At 47.5% G+C, this 18975-nt stretch overlaps 1 protein-coding gene across 4 annotated transcripts in view; it reads right to left on the minus strand.

Moving 5' to 3' along the window:
- tgfbr3 (transforming growth factor, beta receptor III) overlaps window positions 1-18975 on the minus strand; it is an 86681-nt gene that overhangs the window by 54421 nt on the left and 13285 nt on the right. For all 4 annotated transcript variants that reach the window (XR_016093732.1, XM_088927054.1, XM_088927053.1 and 1 more), the window contains exon 3: window positions 1175-1362. Coding sequence is in view for 3 of the 4 variants with exons in the window: in XM_088927054.1 (XP_088783180.1) it covers window positions 1175-1362 (188 nt within the window). In the remaining variant the exon portion in view is untranslated. The remainder of the gene's footprint in view (window positions 1-1174; window positions 1363-18975) is intronic.

Genomic DNA, 18975 nt, shown 5'->3' on the forward strand with positions numbered 1-18975 from the left:
TAAATTGATCCAATTGAGCCATTAATGAGCTCGTTTACATCTTTGAGAGCTGAGCTGAGACGAAAACCTGCAGACTCACTGGCTCTGCAGGACCAAAGCTTGTCATCCCCGCTTTTGACTGTGTGCAAAATAAAAAGCTACCGGGTTTCTCTCATGAGCGTGTTTTCTAACTTGACTGAAGGAGAATTTTGATTCTTGCACGCACAGAACAGTCAACGTCTTCACAGTGCTGCAAGCAGCTGTGGGAGGGGCCCCGTTTAAGACTATCTGGGAGATAAAAAAGTAAACAAGAAATTATACAGCACTCGAGAAATGCTTAGGTCAGCAGCTGACAGACAGAAAAGCCTTCCAGTAATCACTGATTTAATTAATTTGGTATGGCTGCTGCAAGCTCATCATCTTAGTTATTCTTTTAAAACAGCAAAGAACCACGCTCAAATACTGATACAAAACTCACTTCACAAGACACAAGCGACACTTTCTTCCACAAAGCAACACCGCCGCCTCTTCGCCGGGCTGTCAGAAAGCTCAGAACTGTAGTGGGAGCAGTTTATTTGCCTTCATTACAGCCTGTTGTTGTGATTAATTTAGGCTAAAATGGTTACATTAAAAATGTGAAGTTTTGAGTTTTATAAGCAGTCACAGAAGATGCTGGCCTTCACTACACCTCTGACATGCACAGTCACACTGAAAAGACCTTCAGGGCCAACATTTTACATTTATATATATTAAAATATGTTTTTTTCAATAAAAGTAAAACTACCTCCTCAAATACCTCTAAGCCAGAAGGCTATCTTACTGTTCAGAGGAAGGAAGTGCAGTCCAAGGCAGGCTATGACATTCTTGTGAAGAAAATTAATACACTGTGTATGAACACTAACTGCTGAAATCAGTACACACTCCAGAGCTCAGCACACACACATGAACACACACTCCTGAGCCCAGCACACACACACACACTTGGAACACACACCTCAGAGCCCAACACACACACATAAACACACACTCCCGAGCTCAGCACACACACATGAACACACACTCCCGAGCTCAGCACACTCACATGAACACACTCTTGGGCCCAGCACACACACATGAACACACTCTTGGGCCCAGCACACACACACACATGAACACACTCTTGGGCCCCGCAGTCCCAGGGGGTGGCCGGCATTACCTGGGCGACCGGCTGCCCGGCACTGTCCTCTCCGGAGCTCCTCAGGTTGATGATGTGCACCTCCTGCGGCCGGGACATGGAGCCGCGGCTGGCGCAGCCCGCCAGCACGGTGAAGCTCTTCAGCCGGGCCTGCACCGGGTGCCCCTCCCCGACTGGCAGCAGCTCACAGGGGCTCCGCGACAGCGGACCTGAGGGCACCAGACAGAGGGCACTCGTCACTCACAGGAACCTGCTCACCTTGCCGAAACCTTCGGCTGAATCGCTTGCGTATCCCGGCCTGCAGTCTTCAGGGTCGTGAGAGTGTATACTAGCCACACATCTCCACTTTCCTCTCGGGAATGCAGAGAGAAGGCTTGGAAATAAATGAGCTATGAGCATTCCACCCCAAGATCTTAGCTCTTCATACAGTATCTACTGTACACTCATAATATGACATTTTCCAGCATTTTCCGGTCTGCTCACACTAGATCAAGAGCAGTTGCTAACTGCAGCGTGGTCGAGAGCTGTGATCACAGCCCTGGTCCTGGGCACAGTGCAAGCTGGTACGATAATCGGACAGACTGCTGCATGTTAGTACCTTGAATACGACTGCCTTTTCGCAAACATCGTTCAACGGTGTTTACATACGTAACACAAAGGGACAGACCAAGCAGACAAGGTTTCCGTGAGATGACAGAAACTTTGTTTACCTACAGTACTGTCCCGTTAAAAAAATCAAAATCCCTCTCTAATCGCACATAACAAAACTGCAATAAAAGTATTTGTCCTCAGAGACCGTTTCAGGTCGGCACCCCATCCAGTATCCATGAACACTTTAGGAATCTACCCACTCTACCGAGGGAACAAATAAATGTTTCCTTCTGACTTGTTCACAGCTTTAAAATCTGACTGCAGCTAATAATGTTCAGGCGACGTAAGTCTCATAAAACACTGCTTTTAACACTCCCGAAACGATGTGATTAAGGCTGAAACTCCTAAGGGCATGTTTAAGGTCCAGACAGTGTTCTCCAATACTGATATTGAAGGGCTACATACTTTCTCCTTCATTAAACCCCATATGAAACCACAAGCCAAGCTGACCCAAGAGGTGACAGCACTCAGCCTTAGTAATGCTGTAATTACCAGGTAACCGCAGCCATGAGCGGAGCAGATGAGGAACTGAAGCACGTGCCTGACGGTACTGCACCCTCCTTCTCCCTCCACGCCGCTGTGCGCGGTGCAGCCGTCAGAGCCGTTAGGAGATCTTGCAGGAAGCCTAGGGGTGTTAAAGTAACGAGGGGTTCCACAAATAACACAAAATAGCCTCAGGGCTAGCGAAACAACAGGTCAAGACTGTCTCGAGTGAGATGACTGAGGCACAACAGGCATCTGTAAAAGCTACGGAGAAACTGAAGCTGTCGTTTCCGCAGACGGATCGAGCAGAGAGCTGCGTCAGGAGCTGAGCACTGGCTGCATGGGAACATGGGAAGGTTAATTCCACGCTGGAAAGCAGAAAGACGTCAAGTAGCTGCCGTGCCTTCTTCAGGTGTGAGGAACAGAGTGGAAGGTACAGCAGGAGGGATATAGATCACAGGTGACCAGAGGACAGAGCAGGTGGGAAAGTGTGGAAGTAACCTTTACTTGTTCCCACTCCTTCAAAAATACAGTTTACCACATCCTCAGTACAGTACACATCATTTTTTTCTCTCTTCATACATACAGGATCAACGACAATAAAACTGAACATCATGGGGTTGAAAGTTATGCGCAGTCATTCCAAATCACAGATCTGGAAAAGTCCAGCCGCAATTCAGAAATTCAAGTTTTATTTCGAATAACCCGTCCCTGATCACAGTGCTGAACTCCGCTCCTTTATCAGAAGGCAGCGGGGAAATGTGCTTTGGTCAGAGCGTGTTCTCGCACGTCCCTTCCTTCAGAGCGCACCGATGTCAGGGAGCCAAGCGGAGCTCCTGCAGCAACAGCACTTATCCTCAGAAACACGAAGAGCCAACACCGGCTGAAGCACGTTTTCTACAGATAACTGCTTGTAGTTCGATGGAGTAAATCTAAACCTGTCAATCAACTATTTCTCCGTTCTAACACATGAAACTGAATATTTCTAAAATAATTCCTTTTTCTCCCAATGGGCTTCATGTCTCATTTGCAGACAGCAGCCTCTGTAGTGACAGTGTGCAGGCCCCTAAGAAATGCAGCCTTTTTGGGGGAAACTAGATTCAAAACCTGCCTCACTCTGGCCATTAAGATCTGTGTCAGTCAAGAGAAGTGACTTCGGACTAGCCTTGCCTATGGAATACTACAGATGGTCGTTCGTTTTAGAGCACAGATTTCAGTTTGCTCTTGAACAAACAAAGCTGCAGACACAGAAGACATCTGAATGCCATTACTGTGCACCCTCCTGCGAAGGGCTGTTACCATGTGCAGTTTTGTAATGGTTTAATTAAGGGTCAATGCAATCAAGCGCCGGTTACACGCGTGCACTTCGATGGAGTGAGCTGGGAGTAGCTCAATTCCAGCAGCTCTCACCCTCGGAGCGGGTCCTTGAAAGGGGCCTCTAGTTCTGAACTTGCTCTAGAGTTTAAAAACCCTCTGCACCAGCAGCTCTGACATCTCTCATCTGGAGAGTAAACGTGGGCCACACAGCCTTCAGTCCGCTCCAGCTGACTCAGGCCGCTGCGGACCTGAGGGGCCTGAGTGGCACTTGCGCTGGGGGGTCTTTATAGCCACTGCTGCTCAGACGCAGCGCAACACTTGTCTGTATTTTGTCTAAGGAGTTGGGAAAGCATCTGTCTTTCCAGGAAGAGGCCTGCACTCCCAGAGAGTCTGATTGTTCCACTCCAGCACGAACCCCGCAGGGTGCCCAGAGAGCCCAGACAGACAAAGACCCCCAGGGCCCCCCAGGGCCCGCAGCTGGCCGGCGCTCGCTCCTCACCACTGGCCACCCGTGCGGACGAGTCCGAGCTTCCTCCTGTCTCCCCCCCGGCTCAGGCGGAGGCAGGGAGGAAGAGTCACCCGCCATCGCCCGACTCGCAGGCTGGGACGGAGGAATAGCGAGCCCCCTCCGCGACGGCCGGCTTCACTCGTGCCGCTGTGCCAAGAGGCCCTGCGACAGACCGGGACACCGGCAACCCCCCGCCCCCCGGTTCTGCCCGAGACTCGGCCGCAGCCCGGGCTCACGCGGCTGGCGGGAGGACACAGGTGTGAGGCCGCCGCAGTCACCGCACCGGAGTGCCAGAGCTCCAGCCCGGAGAGCTGCAGGCTGGCACTGGGAAGAGTGAAAAGTCAGATTTTTCACGACACACACGGGCCCGGGTGAAACGACAGCCTGCAGACGCGCCGTGGTTTATCCCAGAACAGGTAGGAGGCAGCCTGGAAGTACCTGATACTTTTAAAACCGTGAAGGCAGAGGAGGAGAAATAAAAACAAACTCATATCTGAAACAATGTTGGGATACTTGGGAAGGCCTTTCTGATGCATAAATGGTTTGCATACCACTAGTAAAAACCCAAAGGAAGTTCTGCTCCGCTTATTTCATTAACACGCTGACCTACAGGGTGGTGTCGTTTCCTGGTTTCTGAAAATTACAGGATTTGCATGTGTGCACTCAAGAAGGAATCCCCAAAATACAGCATCCGCTGCTCAAAACTTGTGAATGGATTCACCCTAACAGAGATCTGCTCCTTTGATCAGTGAGCGGAACAGCTGCAGAAGACACTGTGATCACTCTGAAATATGAAAGACAACACCAGTAAACAGGAGGGCTGACTTCAATTGCAAAACCTCGTTACTGGCCAGCTGCAAATTCCCCACCCCCTTGGGGTCCTGCTGTGATCCCATACAAAGTTGGTGTGCCTCCCTGTGTTACAAAATGCTCATCTGAATGGTCTCAAACTAAGTTTTTCCTTTCAAAATGAATTGTGGAAAAACAACCACAGGCCAGACTGGAAAAGGAGAATGCCTTGGAAGATGTCCAGAAGATTACAGTAACACTTGGGCTGAAATATTGTTTAAGAAAGTAAAATGCAGCAGTGTAACCAGAAAGAGAAGTATCTAAATACTATTGACACAATAACGCTAGGAAGCCATTCATTGTCGTCCTCCCATCTGGTATTCCCGTGCTAAAATAAATTAAATAAAAATGTGAGTGACTCAATCAAGTCAATGTTTCTCATGAGCAAAGAATGCTGATTTTAGACATGCTGGATGGCTGAACTGTAAAGTAATATTTCAAATATCTATCATCAACACAATAATTCCAGGATTCAGACAAGCAAGAAAATAGAAAAAAAGAAAAAATAAAGAACTTCTTGCTTTTCTTGTGGTATAGAAAATGAAGTCTGCCTTTAGAAACAAACAAGAGGTACCCCAGGGGACTAACACAGGTCCTTCTCTATTGTCACAAGACACAGTTTACCTACGGTGAAAGAGCCTAAAAGATCTTGGGTGCTACTGACTCAAGCTTCTTTCCAAAGTGTAATGTGTTTCATTCCACATTACAGTGAATGTCAACAACCCAGTGGTATGTGGGGCAAGCAAATTGTACACTTACCAAAGTTAGTCATTTTGCTTTCTCTGCTCTAAGCTGTAGTCTTCTGCCCAAATCCTCACAAAAATAGACTCACTATCTAACAAAAGGAAGGACATTCACCAGAGTGAGAAGGCTGTACTGCCCATTGTGAGACACCTGGTCTTCAACAGATTTGGGGACCAGACTAAACCAGATGTCTCTGTACCCATGCAGTAAGCCCTTGAGATAACCTAGAACTAGGTCAGTGTCTCCAAAAATCTGCACCAGTTTTTCCCCAAGATAATTGTCACTAATATTCCAGAAGTAAATAAAGGAGAATTATTGTCATTTCCTTTCTCTTAACCTGACAATTCAAAAGACTTGGTCTTCTACCAGCTGAATGTATTCAAAATATGCATTCAGCGTGCCTTGAAAACCCTCCGAAGTGTTTGGAACGAGGAGCTGACACTTGCTCTGAATCCATTTCTCTCATTCTCTGAGGTGGCTTAGCAAACGGTGGCCAGGCAGGACGTGAGCCGGCGCACATCTGGAGTGCTCATCAGAGCCACGCTTCGCCTCTGAAGGAAATAAAGAATGAAACAACAAGAAAGGGGGTTTTATGTGTCTGCTGGCCTTGCCATCGAATCATTTCCCCATCACCTTCTCTTTCTACTCCTGGCTCGGCCCGCGCACGGCCCCTGGCAGCCCACACGGGCCAGCAGGCTGCGGCCAGGCTTCCTGGTGACATCACCAGCGCCCCGCGCAGAGAGAGAAGGACTGCTGTTCGCGGAACGAGAAAAACAAGCTGGAAGCTCCGAGTGCCAGAGAGCAGGCTCAGGCGTTTTTTCAGACACACGCCACTACAAAAACAGTTTAGATCATCTTTATTTTCCTGACTTTTCATGCAAACTCTCAGTGGTTGCACATGCTAGCCCTTGCTGTACTGCAGGACAGCCTCAATGCTGTTTCTGCAAAGAATGCCCAGTTCCCAACTTGAGCGCTTCTCAATACTGTGGCAAAGGAAACTGGGTGGACAGGGAGGAGTACTGGTAGTGCACCAGTTTGGAATACTGACAATTTGCCCTCAATGAGCTTCAGAGATGAGAATGACGCTTGTTTGAATCTTCCTGTCCACTTCAGCACACCAGTTTTGACAAGCCTGCAAAAGCGTTCCTCTGTTGCTTCCCTTTTTTTCTTTGCTCAAGGATTCTGAGAATAGCCAATAAAAAAAATACAACTACGAGCACCTGGAAGAGGAAATATTTCCTTATCACCTGTAAATGAAAGACAAGGCCGGATTCAGGCTGTACACAAGCCTTTTTCAGTGTCAGAACCCAAGGACCAAGGTAAACACTCCAAGCATTAACAGAGCGAGCACCTGTCTAAGGGGAAATCAGACCCAACAACAACACTCCTGAATCTGGTTCAGCCAGAGCTACGTGTACTGCCAAGCCTGAGAGAGAGAAAGCCAATTTTTTTCAAAAGAAAACAAAACTAAACACAAAAAGGTTACGAAAGAGAAGTAACTCAGGTTTTGTCATCTGTGTACACATCTGATGTGTAGAAGACAGCCAGTGCAGAGTTACAGAGCCACACTGCTGTAAGACATTGATTAAAAGTACTAATTCAAGCACTGTGACCGCCTCTGCATCTCTGAGGCCCTGACAGGACACGAGCAGACTCCAGAAGACCCCTTTCCCCTCTTTCTCCTGGGGTTTCTTCGCCTTGAGGCCATCTAGTTGAGAGCCGGTCACTTGCAAGGCCCTGTGTGGTGCTACTTCATCCTCTTCTTCAGTGGAAACGGATTCTGACAACTGTTTCCACCTTCAGGACTAATAAACATGTGAAAAATGAGTTGCCCAGGGTACTCCAAGTTACAAGTCACTGCTAAAGGACGTGGAGTGTGACTTGAGTGTCTCCATCCGGGTTAATGTGCACAACCAGTCCTCCTGTGGCGCAGCTGCTTAAAACGTAATACCAAATGGTACGATTTCAGAGACCAAAAGAGATAAATTAGCCATGCATGTTATGAATGACTAATGTAAGCAATGACTAATGCCTGAGTCCTTCAGGTTTCCTCGCCGACACACACACATGCCGAGAGGTACACTGACACACACCAAGCCACTGCACATCACGCAACAGCCCTGAGTCTGCGCCTCACTGGCTGCACCGCCATGGTTACTGAACAAGGCCCAGACGCCCAGGAGGAGCGAGCGTGACGGCGCTTCAAACTGCATCCCCCGCCTCAGGAGGCTCCATCACTTGCGCTGCAAAAGTCAGCCTGTGCGGGGAAAGCAAGAAACCAGCTCCAGCTGCAGGTGCTCGCGGCCACCGAGTCAAAGCAGGATCTCAGTCTGAGAAGCCGGTAAGCCACTCCCTGCCCGGGGGATTTCTGAGCAGCTACAAAGGCACGAGCCACGCAGAAGCACGAAAGGTTTCGTTACTCTTCCAACGAAGCTCCGTCTCCAGTCGCTCCTCGTGGTCTTCTCTTTACCATCAGGCCCTTCCCTCCTCACGAAGCGCTGCAAGCTCACGGTAACGCAATCGGTTAGAATAGCACTTTAACAACAGGAAACGAAGCACACGTCGGACTACAGCCGCCGGCTGACGCGCTCGCAGCCGCGCGCGCACATTCACGACAAGTTTCCCAGAAGCCACTGGGAAAATTCCCAGTATCTCTTTGGACTGTGGGAGGAAACTGGGGCACCCGGAGGAGACCCACGCGAACGCGGGGAAAACGTACAATCTCCATGCTGAACCCAGGTCCCAAAATCTGCGAGCCAGCAAGTTGTAGTAAAGTAAATAGATCCTAAATTGGGGGCGGAGCGGTGGCTCTGTGGCTCAGGATCTGTGCCTGTGGCTGGAAGGTTGCCAGTTCAAATCCCGCACCCGGCAGAGGAATCCTACTCTGTTGGGCCCCTGAGCAAGGCCCTTAACCCCAGCTGCTCCAGGGGTGCCATACAATGGCAGACCCTGCGCTCTGACCCCAGGCTCTCTCCCTGTCTGTGTGTCTCATGGAGAGCAAGCTGGCGTATGTGAAAAGATAATTCCTAATGCAAGAAATTGTAAAGGGTTAATAAAGTGATGTTAATAATAATAATAATAATAATTATACTATCAAATACTTAAAATTCTAAAATGTGAATGACCAGTCCAGTATTTCCTGTGGACAACCCATCAGGCAAGGTACAGAGTATTAATCCTTTCATTGTCTGACAGCGAGAAGCCAGGGCTCACCTTGAACAGTAAAAGTGAGAGCTCTGCAGAGACTAATGTATATAAATCATCCTTCTCAAGGAATAAAAGATACTAATCATGCAATACCCCAATGATAGCTAATACCCCTCTATTTCTCCCTTTCATTACATAACATCACAACCCTCCTGCAGGTTACATGTCTTTTAACAGAGGAAACAGACTGCCAAGAGAAAATTAAAGGACCTTTCCTTTACAGATTAATGGATTCACATCCATAACTGAGTGAACAAAGCTCTCCTGACATGTTAAACCATATTTAATGACACAGGCAACGTATCAAAGAATATTTGTGACAAAAATGGAAAAAAAACAGCTGTCTTAAGGGAGCAGGAGGTGGGGCAGCACAGGAAATGCGTATATAGAAACAGAAAACAATGGCGCTTAATGGAATTATGCTCTGAAACCAGATAAATAATTGTTTGAGCTTCAATGTGTAATTATCAAAGCCGCCCAGAGTTCGCTGCCACTCAGCGGAACCTTTGATTACTGCTTTAAATATAGAAATCAGCTCAGATCGTACACCCACCTTCCACTACCTCCGTGTGTGCATAGCCTGGTGAGGAGCCAAGACTCTCTGACTGGCAGCGCTGGCATTTTCTATGCTATTTAGAAACAAAGCAAATATTCCCACACGACAAACTCTCTTCTTAAAAAGACAAGCAGCCCCCAAGAACCCCGCTACCATGACGATGCCTGTTCACTCTGGCGACCATAACCGAGAGCGGGAGAGCGGAGCGCTCTCTGGGGACAACTCAACTCGACCAGTTCCCACCTCCCAGAAAACTGAAAGGTAGTGTTTTAGGATTTAAAGGATATTGTAGAGGATCTTAGACTGCATGACGGCTCGACATTCAATCCTTTCATGATAAAACGGACACAGTACGTGTGAGTCGGTTTACAGGTGTTACAAAATATGCCCACCACAGCAGCCCAAAGGTGGAGAGTGATGAACCTTAAAATCAAGTAAACAACTAAAAATCAGGAATCCTCAAAGATCCCTGTTGGAATTTGCACGGTCATCTGATCTTCAAACGCTCCGACTTATTTCCTCAAAGTCCATAACTGGCCCCCTGTCTTTCATCAGACGCCTCCCCACAAAAGATTAGGCGATTGTGATGAACCCCTTCATCATAGTTCTCTCTGTGATTTACAGTTCGGGCCTCTTAAGTCTTCACAGCCCTTCACGGTGAGAACAGTATTTGACAGTGTCATTCAAAGCAAAGAGAAACGAGAAACACAGCAAAAACGCTGCTGGTTCCAGGACCCATGTGTTACATTTTTTAACGCGTCTCGGTAGATTTTCGATTTCTCTTCAGCGCTTGGTGTCCAGGGCCATCAGGGCCTAATGCCCTAAAAAAGATTCCACCATTTCTGTTACAGCCCTGCCACAGGCACAGCGTTCACCTAGGACACTCAACATAATCACCCAACACAGCACAGCACACCGCTGAACCTCAGGGTCTGCACTAAAACTTCAAAATGGGGTTACTTGAGCACACAGTAATCAGAGCAGGGCCCTCTCCGTCCCTTAGCAGGGATGAACTCCACACTACCTTTGCTCCGTCTCCATGTCCACTCCCAGCTGGGAAGAGGCAGTCTGGGCATAAATCATTCTTCTGCGAGCGTTCATGTCAAACGCAGGGGGTAGTGTGAGCATTGAACTGGGATGAACATCAAAACAGAAAGACCGATCAGGATGCATCTCTTGCAAGCATCCACCACCGGGCATCCGGACAGGATCTGCTCGGGTTTTCATTTCACAAACATATGCAAGAGAGAAACAAGCTCTAGAAAATTCCCGCAGGTCTCAGAAGAACTGGGGTCTGAGTTGAATGACCAGGCTGGTCTTGTTTTTGAAGCCGCGCAGTGGTGGAGATGGGAAGAACACGGGAGTGGAGTGCGGGGGGCTGGTCATTCCGAAACACCTTGACAAACAACAGGTTTGGGCTGCAAATGAGCTTGGAGGAAAAACAGGTTGCGTCTGCAAACAGTGCTGGTGGACCAGTAGGAGGAGCTCTTCCCTCTGGAGCAGTGCCCCAGTCTAGTGACCAGCGACGCTGTGCTACTGTCCTGCAGGTGAGAGCCAGGACACTCAGAGGGCCAGGCTTCTATGTGCGACAGATGAAATCAGCTCACGATCAGATGTGGTTTTGCTTTCAGAGGTACTGTGAACTGATTTGTCATTCCTGTACTGTAGGCACCGACAGCTTTAGCTAGATCTGCTTCTTTACATGCTACAAAAGATAAACAGCCCAGAGTCAAGAGTAGATAACAGGCACCAAGAAACTAAATCAAGCGAACGGCAGACTCAGAAGCAGAAACACATTTCTTGGAAATGAATACACATTAAACATTTGTTTCATTTTAAAAAGTGAGGGCAAATTGCCCAGTGTTTTCTCAGAATGCTGGAGTCCAAAACATGAATCTACACGAGGAACTCTTCTGTGCTGAATGAATATGACAATTCAGAGCTCATCCTACATCCATCGAATGCTTACCTGTCAATGTGTCTATTCCTCCACCTAAAGTACTTGTCTTTGCAGTGTAGACACTGCTTATGGTTTTATAATGGAAATGGAGGATGGTGTTCTTAAATGTACACTTAGCAGCAGTGTGGAGCAGTGGTCAGGGCTCTGGACTCTGGACTGGGCAGTCGTGTGCTCACATCTCCAGTAAATGCCCCGTCTTGTCCAGGGGGGAAGGCGGCCATGCCTGTTATAATTTTTCTTTCATTATTTTTAATCTGCATTCATCTCTGTTCCATTCCGTGAGCTATAACAGAGGTGAAATGCACATATGCAATATGTTGTATACTAAGACTGGGGTTGACAACTTCATATTCAAGGCCAGGGGTCTCCAGTGCTGCTTCAGGAGAGCCCCTGCCCAGTGACTCTTACCCTCAGTCACCTCAAATTCCAAACACGTGTAGGTTTTATTGAAAAATATAAGCAAATTGTTCTACTTCAAGAGCACCGAAGGCCTAGTTTTGTTCTAAATGATATCTGAAGTAATTTAATTTGTCACCCGTTAACTGATCACAGTATTCATGATTCAATGCCTACCTCTTAAACCTGGGGAAGAGGGCTGGAGAGGATTGGGTTTAAGTAAACACAGATCCTTCACCTTACCTCACAACGCCTCATTAAATGGCTATATAACCATTAGGAAAAGGAACAATAGTTTCTTTTGTTCCCTGACTGAGAGCAGAGGAGTGTGGTAACCGCTGATAAAGCAGGCAGGTACTCAGGGGATCTCCACATGTCAACTCCCCAGACACACACCAATTAAAAGGAGGTTAGGCTTGTCATTTACGTTAAGTGTAAAACAAGTTTCACTCACTTTCTATTCAGCACATGTGTTGATTGCATAAACAGAGTTACCAGTGAGAGTGTCAAAAGCCTTTCTAAAACTCTAAGGATAGTGATTTTTTCTATGAATTTTAAGTAGGCTAAATCCTTAGAAAGGCTGAAATTGATTTGTCCAATATGTGAAGCGATATGAATCAAGGAATTTGGTTCTAATTTAAGTCCTTAACAATTTTCTAACCACAAGAAACAGTGTCACCTGTTTCCTATGGTAGTTTATTTTTTTTTGTAATTGCACTCAGCTGTTGAGTTCATGACTCAAAAATTAATTGTATTATACAGATATAAAGAAATAGACAACTCAGTCATGTTAACAAGTCAATCAACACACACAGGAAAAAATCCCATCACCCAATCACCAGTTCCACCTAAAGCAGGACTGAAAACACCACTGATAGAACCAAGAACCAAAACCACACCAATCTCAGTGAGCAGATCAGCTGTCATTTAGAGTCTCACACTTTCAGGGATATCTGCCGTTTTAAAAGTTTTCAGAGGATTACGCATCGAGTATTAGCATTGTCAGCAGTTAAGACATATCACAGAAGGAAATGGTTCTAGTTTGTCTACTCCTTCTCATTTACCTGTAGTTTCTAAAACACAAGAGCAATTAACTCATAGTCCTTACAGTCCTACCAGTTAGATTTTCTTATTACTTATTACCTCTGCATTTTTCATTCAACATTGACCTCTGCATTTTTCAGCCAGTAGGCCCATTGGTTGTGAGGTATTGGACTGTTGCTGAAAAACACACTCTCCTACTGTACATTTAACACTTTTGACCCATGTATCATTAGAAAACATTGGACCTCAGTGCTCTGTACTGTGCACTTCACTGACTATGATTACATCTGGATAAACTGAGCCCTCAGTGTGTGAACTGTTCATAAACACTGCTAGAATAACCAACCTGACACGCATCCGTGCACAAAGAATACTTTTCACCCTGAAATTACAGTTAGTGTAAAGTTCTAAGAAAAGCTTATTAGTACAGTAGTTCTTTATGATTTTTTTCTCCTCAAAAATACTAATACACCTCACACAAATATTGACTATAACTGCACAAGACTAGATGTCTAGTTCCATAAATACGCCAAAGGCCTTTGTTTTAAATGAAACATTGTCATGAATAACTTTCTCCTGCTCTCACTTTTCCATCAGTTAAAGCACGCAAGGTGCGCAGTCTTACCTTACCTATTTCACACACCACTGCTGCAACTCATAACCTAAGCTGACAACCACAGGCCCTTCCAAGGTAGACACAGTACTGTTTAAAAAATGGCAAAGAACTTGTGGACTGTAAATTTCACAGGCAGAAATGGACAGGCACTCACCCTGGAAGTACTGTGTCAATCATTGTTAAACAGTTACCTTACAAAGGAATGGGCACTGCCAGAGGGGAAGCAGAGCTCTCTGCAGCCGCTGCACAAGTAACAATGCTGAGGCTTTGTCTGAATGTCATCTGAATATCAAGAAGGGCAGAGCGAACATGCCAGCACAGCACTTCTGCAAACGGAGGTCAGAGGACACTGTGAGAGCCCTGGAAAAGACTCCAGAGGGTAGGAGGGACAGGGCGCCGTGTCAAATGTCACGCTGGATCACGCAATAACATATACAAAGAATCTTGAGAACTCGGGGCTTTTCCACACACCATACATTAATAAAAGTGACAGCTCCATGGAAACTGGGCACTGAACAAACTCCTCTGTGTTTAGAAACAGTTAAGCCTTGACACAGGGACACAGCAACACTGTCTTCGAAAATGTCACCACATACAGGCTTTACAGTGCCACTTCCAAATAACAGATTCTATCATTGTAATCTGACATGCATTACCTTATTATGTCACATCTCAGCACTTTGAAATATGAAAAAGCCCAGAGTTGCGGAATGAAGCTGTTTAACCCCAAACGTCACGCTGGTTTCACCCGCTGCCTGATTTCTCAGCAGCTCTCCATCAGTGCCTGCATGCGCGCGGACCCGCAGCATGTAAATGAGGCCTCAGGCGGTGTGGCCTCAAACGTGTAGGTCACCGCAGATTACTCCCACAGCGACGAGCTTCCTGTAACAAACGCCCATGTGGAGTTTCACTAACCTGAGCAAGCAGAGTGCTAAAGGCATGCCTGAAACAAAACTCATCAACCCCAGCACAAAAAAAAAACACAATTATGAATCAACATCAGAAGAACACAAACTGCTAGCGCGTTTTTACGCCTCTCATCAACACCTGCTAAAGACAGCTTTCTCATTCGGCTTCTGTCAGTACATAATCAAACAAGAGCTGTCAAAGTGAAAACGACACGTTCTTATTCCTGAAACAGCGAAGCTCTAAGCCCTGCAGGTGCCCAAGCTCTGGCCTACCTAAGCCAAGTGTGGAGCTTCAGTTAAAGAGGACTGGCTACAGGACGGGTCCTGCCTGAGGACCGCCAGCCGAAATCCCGGCTGCACTTCCTGAAGCCCAGGAGGTCCAACTTTCCCAGCTGGAATCCGGGAGAGTCCTGCAGCCCAGGCTGACCCATGTCTGTCCTCCAGCTGGTCTGCAAGTTGTGCTGAGAGGGTGAGGTTCCCAGGTCTGTCTCTGCCCACCTGAGCCTCTCATCGCCAGGGCACTGCCTGTGTGGCAGCGGTCACTCACTTTGAAATGCAACTGCAATCTTTCAGCTTTCACCTGTCATTTCTGACTCATTTTTTTTAGAATGAAGCTTCTGGGAGAAACGGAGAAGGAGACACTGCCAGACATTTCACTGTGCCTTTATGTCAGCGGCGCGTTAGTGCGGCACTAGAGCTCTCTCCTTCCAGCTCCGGCTGTCGTCACTGTTTCGCAGAATGAAACAGAAAACACGGGTTCAAGGGTCACCGGCTTACACCAGCCACTTCCCTGCCAGCGTACTTTCCGTAGAACAGAGGGAGTTAGAGGGAGGCAGAGGAAGAGCGCAAGAGAAAAATTGCTGTTTTCCATTACAGTGTTAGAACAGGCACTGCTGCACAGGACAAGCGCGACGTGTTTATCTGGAGAAATCACTCTAATGGAAAACTGGCCTGTGTGCTATCATCACACATCAGAGACAGAGAGGAAGTGATTCTTCTTGAGCACCAGCCAGGTATGTCCTATCTACTTTATACATAATCCCTGAATTGCTAGCTGGCATAAACAGTGATCACCTGCACTGGCCTCCTTTAACACACATCATCTCAGCAAAGCACCCAGCTAGTACTGTGCTCCAGTTGCTGCACTTGTGTCGGCTGTGAATCATTCAGCAAGTTCAAAAAGTTAATAATCAGCAGCCATAAGATCGAAAACAAACTGAAGTATTTTGAACTTGAATGAGTTTTTGTTGGATCTCTTCGCAAATGCTCCCTTTGTTCACAAGCGGTGCCGCTGTAATCTGATCGCATTGATTATGTCCTGTGCTTCCCAATGGAGATTAACTCCCTTAAGCACATATCTACAGAATCACATCCCTCCTTTGTCTAAAACACAAAGTGAAGTCGATTCACAGATGCCCATATCCAGGGAGAACTACAATTCCTAAAATGTACATTATGCGCAAGGAGTAATTGTGCCATTATGATAAGGTAATCATAAATTAATAAAATGATAGTAAAACAATGAAATGTTAAGTAAAACCATGCTGAAAGTGTGGATACAGAACAGCGGTAGAAAATCACTGCTGGTAAGTGTTCCATGTTTACACCAAATGAGTACAATTATCAAATTACCTCACCAGTTCAAAAATGAACAAAATTAGTCCAATAAAGCGTAAGTAAAAGTAAGTGTTTGTGCATGCTTCCTGAAGGATATAGCTGAGAGATGACAGGCACGGTCTTCAGTTCAGATGCTGGAACGTGGAACTACTATGCATCTCTAACGAGACAGAGGCCAAAGCGGGGAGTTCTCATGCTGCCAAAGTGGAGGAGCAGAGGGGCAGACAGTTGATCTCCCAGCAGAAGCTTTGGTTCCGTCATGCAGCACTGCTGACATTACAGGACTAGCTGTGCGCGCCGGCCTCTGGTGAGCACGTCTGTCAATACAGTGATAAAGACTGCTGTGGTTACAACACACCACAGCACTGACACCTGAAAAGAGGTTGAAACTTAAAACTTTCAAACCAGAAATACAAACGTGCCCTGCTGCGCTCCTGTTTATTGTTAGTCTTCACACAAGAGGTATTTCTTTGTAAAGAAGACAGCTTCTGCTTGACAAAGCCTAAGAGTGAGCAAAGACATCAAACCACAAACACTGCAGTCACAGGCGTCAGCTGCCACAGCCCTGCAGGGAGAAGCGGAGAGGCTGTACTGCAACCGTTCATCAGTCAGGCACAGCAATGACTGGTACGATTCGAGGTCAGGCTGTCAGAAGCGTAACTGGCAGAATGATCAGTGAAACATGAAACAGCAGTCGCCAGTACAAATTCAGCTAAAACCAGGAGGCACTTGTTCACACAAAGGGATGAAGGAGTAGGTATGGAACAGGGACTGATCTGTGGTGTCAAAGCTAATACTTTGGTTTGTTTCAACAAACACCAAGCTGAGATCCTTGAACCAATGAGCTACTGGAAGCCATTTGAACCAGAGGGACCAAAACACCACCTGCCACTTGAAACTGTCCTTATGTCCCTGAAAAGGTTTCCAATAAGGTTACTCGAGATCGTAAGATGTCTGCTGCACTGACACTTTCCACACTGCAAAGTGAGATGCCCGCTCTCGAGCCATGCTGCACACGGGGTGTGATCCTGTAATGGGGACAAGGCTGAGCTTCAAGACCCTTGCTGTCGACGCCGAGCTCTAGTGCTGTTTTTATTGCATTTGCAGCGGACCTTGTAGCCAACGTGAAAGAGTGCCAAATCTTTCTCAAACTACTTTCACTCCCAGAGCGACGAGGAAGAGTCTCCATCGCCGTGTCGCTCTGCACGAGCTGGGCCAGCTCGACGGGGGACAGGGGAGTACCGGCGCCATCGCCCCGGCCCGGCTCCGGCCCAGCTCCGGCCCAGCTCGGGCCCGGACCCCAGAAAGAGCAAGCCTGCTAGCCCTGCCTCCAGCCTCCAGCCCCCCCCACCCCGGTCCCGAACTGTTTTATAGCGGGGGCGGACAGCAGGGGGGCCCATGTGTGGCGTGCCAGTTTGGGGTTGCTATGTAAACACTCCGGACCTGCGCTGACGCAGAGGATGTTTACAGCCAGCCGGGCCTGCTCGCTGCTCAGCGCCGACACACTCCTTCGAGCTGCAGTTTGCTCTGCTTCACGCGTGAGTCACACCCAACATCTGGCTCGGGGGGGAGGACTCTGCTCTTAAGGCCCTTCTGCAGCAGGGCTCCGCTGCGGACATCAGCACCAGGCGAGACAACACGCACGGAGCATTCCACCTTAAGCAGCCCACTCGCTGCTCGGATCACATTTCACGCATTGCGCAACTCTTTCTGGGACCCATCAGCCCCGACTTGAAAAGGCTTCATGGAAATACACTGTGATTAACAGCCCAACCTTTTGTTCAACTGTTAAAGGTCCCTGTGGGAACACCGAAAGTGAGGGACGTCTGATTTTGCACGTTGACAACCATCAATTAACGTTTTTTTTCCCCCCACACAGAACAACAAAATAAGTGAAGCCACTCTGCACAAGCAAGCACCACCTTCATTCAACAAATTGCACTGGTAGAAAGAGAAATAGATCAACTGTGGCCCTGTTAAAGCAGTGCATGCTGAGTTTTGCCACAGCGGTCATTGACTCACAGAAACTGACTGACTGAGGCACTCACCCAGACTGGCTTAGAACACGTCTTAATTGTTCTGGTTTTTGACATGTGCTAAAGCTGTGGAGTGATCTCTCAGCACATCAGATTAGCACTTTCAAATCCAGTCTTAAAACTCACGTTTGCATTCCAGCCTTTATCCACCTCTACCCACTTTCCAACCTCTTCATCCGATTCATGGCCGCAGGGAAGCCGGAGCCCATGCCGCAAGCCACTCGAGCTTTTAATTCTGCTTAATTTGCTGCATTCATTTGCACATCCCTGTCTTGTTTGTTTAATTGTAAAGAGGCTAAGGTGATAGATAAGGAGAGGTACTCTTTTGTGTGAGTGTTGTTTTAATCACGGGTCATCATCACTGGTAAGATAAGTCAAACCAAACTGCCAGCTATCTGCTTAGCCACGCCCGCCTGTTGCAGATGCACCCTGAGCACGTCCTTCAGTCGGTCACAGAATACAACGCGCTCTCGCTAACGTGACTTAAAAATAAATAACACCCAGCTGACATCCACTTATTGTACGCATTAAAATGGACCGCGGCGGCCTAAATGCAGGCAGCAGGGAGCTGCAGGAAGTGAGCTTCCTGTGTACCTGCAAATGCAAGACCAGCAAGGCCCCTGACCTTTACTCTGGGCCCTCTGGGAAGCCATCCCTGCTATTTTCTGCTGGAAAATAAAACTTGGCTCTGGCTCACTTCTGTAAAATCCATTAGAGAAGTGCCCGGTGAGAAGTGCTGCGAAGGCCAGCCAGAGACCGCCTGAGCCGAGCCCCATCCTCTATGGCTCTGAAGCTCTGATGATGTCAAACCGGCAACGCTCCCCACCCAGCCTGGCTACCACCAGCTCACTGGCGGGCCGTTTTCTCTTGCTGATCAGACTATGTCAGCAATGTTAAGCGTATGCTCAGAACTATAAAATTGCCCTAGCG

Source organism: Atractosteus spatula, chromosome 11 (genome assembly GCF_055471065.1).
Source record: "Atractosteus spatula isolate fAtrSpa1 chromosome 11, fAtrSpa1.hap1, whole genome shotgun sequence".
NCBI classification, from domain to species: domain Eukaryota; kingdom Metazoa; phylum Chordata; class Actinopteri; order Semionotiformes; family Lepisosteidae; genus Atractosteus; species Atractosteus spatula.